This window comes from Aplysia californica, unplaced genomic scaffold, assembly GCF_000002075.1.
Source record: "Aplysia californica isolate F4 #8 unplaced genomic scaffold, AplCal3.0 scaffold00023, whole genome shotgun sequence".
Taxonomy (NCBI): Eukaryota; Metazoa; Mollusca; class Gastropoda; order Aplysiida; family Aplysiidae; genus Aplysia; species Aplysia californica.
In genome coordinates, this window is record NW_004797293.1 from 1,995,093 (window position 1) to 1,997,953 (window position 2,861).

Here is a 2,861-nt window from a genome sequence, read left to right on the forward strand (position 1 = left end):
AGTAGAAAGGCTGCAGAAAGAGTCAGGAGCCCAGAGGAGGGGTCAAAGGAGGTGAGGGGGTGGGGGCAGAAAGTGGAAATGAAAGCAGACAACAGAACATTGCTAGAGAGCAGGAAAGGGGGTGAAAGGAGACAATTTTAGAGAAGAAATGTTTTGGTCGCTACCCGGATTCGAACCCGGGACCTTTGAATGAGAGGCCAACACCTTAACCTCTAGGCCTTGAGAGCCCCTTTGCATCAGTAGAAGGGGAGTGTTAACAACATGACATAAAAGCAATCCATTTTGTAAGTATGAAATTTTCCTTTAACTTAATAAACTCAATTACTCATTTTGTCTCCCTTCCCTTCACCCCTCCCCCACCCGACCCAGGGAAAGCAAACAATACTTCGTATGAATTATTATATCTCTCTGTTCATTTGTTGCCCACATTCAAGTGCATTTATGTTTCCCAGAATCGATAGGCAGGTGCGGTATTGTGTATGCGCGTATGTTATATGATTTAACAACAACATCTAGCAAAAAGAAAACTTTAAATAAAACTGAACTGAGCTTCAAACTCTATGAGGAGTAGGCGTTGCGTGGGACGCGCAGCGTGACAGCGCTGTTTCTAATCCTCTCAAAAAATGGCGACAAAGCGAGCTGATTGTGCCACACAGCCATAGTGAGTTTATGTTTGAGACGTCACAGCTGCGACCTCTAGGACTATTATAACCTCTTTGTTCCAGTACAAATTTCAGATAATTCTTAGATCGTTTCCATCTGCATGTATATCTAGCTCTTTTAAATAGCTCATCTCGTGTATAACTTACTCGAAAGCCCTTGTGAATAATCTACGAAGCATAGATCTTTCCTTGCCGAAATCGATCTTATAATCAACTTTGTTAAAGTGAATATAGATCTAGCATTTCTTGTGTCTTTGTCTGGAACAAGGCCGAATTGTGTTTTGGGTATCTTTCATCTAGTGGGTTTTCTCATTCTTCCCACTAGTACTCACAGCAATATTTTTGTAAAATGAATCATAAGGCTTATTGTTCTATGCATTCCACACTCCGTGGCACCTGGCGTTTTATATAAAGTTATAAAAACTGACTTCATCATATCACTTGAAATCTCACCGCTATCCTAAAATTTAAGAGCTTTGTTGTTATTTTAGTACCTAGTTCTTCTAGAGGGACAATTACTTCACCTGGAATATTGTCTGACACTGTGGCTCGTCCTCTTTTGATTTTTTTTAAAAATGGCAGCTTGTACTTCTGCTTTCAGCATTGGTGCTCCATATATTTCTTTCTTTATTACCTGCTTTTAATCCTCTTTTGTCTTTGAAATTTTCTATGTATTCTGACTATATTTTGTCCATTAAGATAGTTCCCTCTTTTGATATTATGTACCTTGTACTAGAGCATCCTTTTAGCCCACTTACGTCTTTGATTTTGTATTTCCTGTCTTTGTTTTGACTATTCTCTAGTTTGTTGACATTAATCCATGTTTCTTTTGCTTCGTTGCATTGTTTTCTTTATTTCCCTCTATAAGGTGTTATACTTTTCTACGTACGATTTTGTCGGAACTCTTTTCCATTAGTTTAAGTATATCCTGGCTCATCCATTTTTGTACTTGCGCTTTAGCTTTTGGGGCATATTTTCTTCCACTGTTTCCTTTATTGAATCTTTCACACCCCCCCGCCCCCTGAGTCTTCTGATTCAATATTTCCAGAGCTTGAAATGTATTACTTAAATGTACAGAGAAACGTTCTTTCAATTCTTGATTTGATTTTTAAAGATCCTTTTGAAATTTGGGTTGGTACTTTGGGTAAGAATGATATGTAAAAAAGCTCATTGCACCAACAAAAGCAGACTGCAGTTAAAAATTAATTAATAAACAATAAAAGAACATTATGCGCCCACGTCTTTATTGAGGCTCTGGGATATCTTTATAAACCATTATCACGGATAATTGGCTCTCTTGTCTGTGAAATGTGCCCGTAAGACCGATGGCTCGTGTAGAGTGTCAAACGATAACACAACTTGTCGAGCAACAATATTCTTAAAGCCCCGAAGATTTGAAATCAGAATCGCGAACGAAACGTATACCCAGTGAATCAGATTCGTCGAAATGAGTCCGACCCAGACACTTTTCTTCATAAAAGGACAAATTCCCATGAAATGACACACATTTTTTAAAAAAGTTTCCCTTTTTTTTTTAGTACCATAGATTCTGGCCCAAATATAACACATCTATATCAAATAAAATTGTTTCAAACCTCAATACATTATACATCAGTTGTGTTTTTGCTAAGACTTCAATATACATACATTCATATGGAGGAGGAGGGGGGGGGGAGAAGGATGATGAGAAGAACAAGAGGAGAAGAAGATGAAGAAGAAGAAGATGAAGGAGAAGAAGGAGAATGAAATGGAGGAAGAGATGGAGGAGGACGATGAGGAGAAAGAGGATGAGGAGAAAAGGAGGAGAATGAGTTTGAGGACGAGAAATACCACTTACCCATTTCGTCGCCTTTTAGCTTGCGCATATCTTTCAGTGAGCTCATAGTTCGGCAGCGCAGATGTATATGTGTGTGGGTGTCAGTGTGCAGGTATATACCACTGTGTCACTGTGTCGTTATGACACTTTTACCCTGTCTGCCACCACAGCATTCGCAACAGATGGAATCATCTGACAGGACAGAAATCAAACTGTTAACTCCTCTACTTCCGGCCTACGTCAGACAATTTAGTGTCGGTATGCTATGCGGGGCTTGGCGAGCGGGTGAAAGAGGGAAAAAAGAGTGAGAGTGAGTGAGAGAGAGAGAGATAGAGAGACAATGAGAGAGAGAGAGAGAGAATGAGAGAGAGAGAGAGAGAGAG

General features: G+C 39.6%; 1 protein-coding gene across 1 annotated transcript in view; it reads right to left on the reverse strand.

Annotated features, from left to right (window-relative positions):
* Nucleotides 1-2,692, reverse strand: part of LOC101860713 (solute carrier family 22 member 5) — a 19,244-nt gene extending 16,552 nt beyond the window's left edge. Inside the window, exon 1 of the mRNA XM_005090907.3 lies at nt 2,500-2,692. Coding sequence (XP_005090964.1) covers nt 2,500-2,545 — 46 coding nt within the window. The 5' untranslated portion in view covers nt 2,546-2,692. The remainder of the gene's footprint in view (nt 1-2,499) is intronic.
* Between the last annotated feature and the right edge of the window lie 169 nt (nt 2,693-2,861).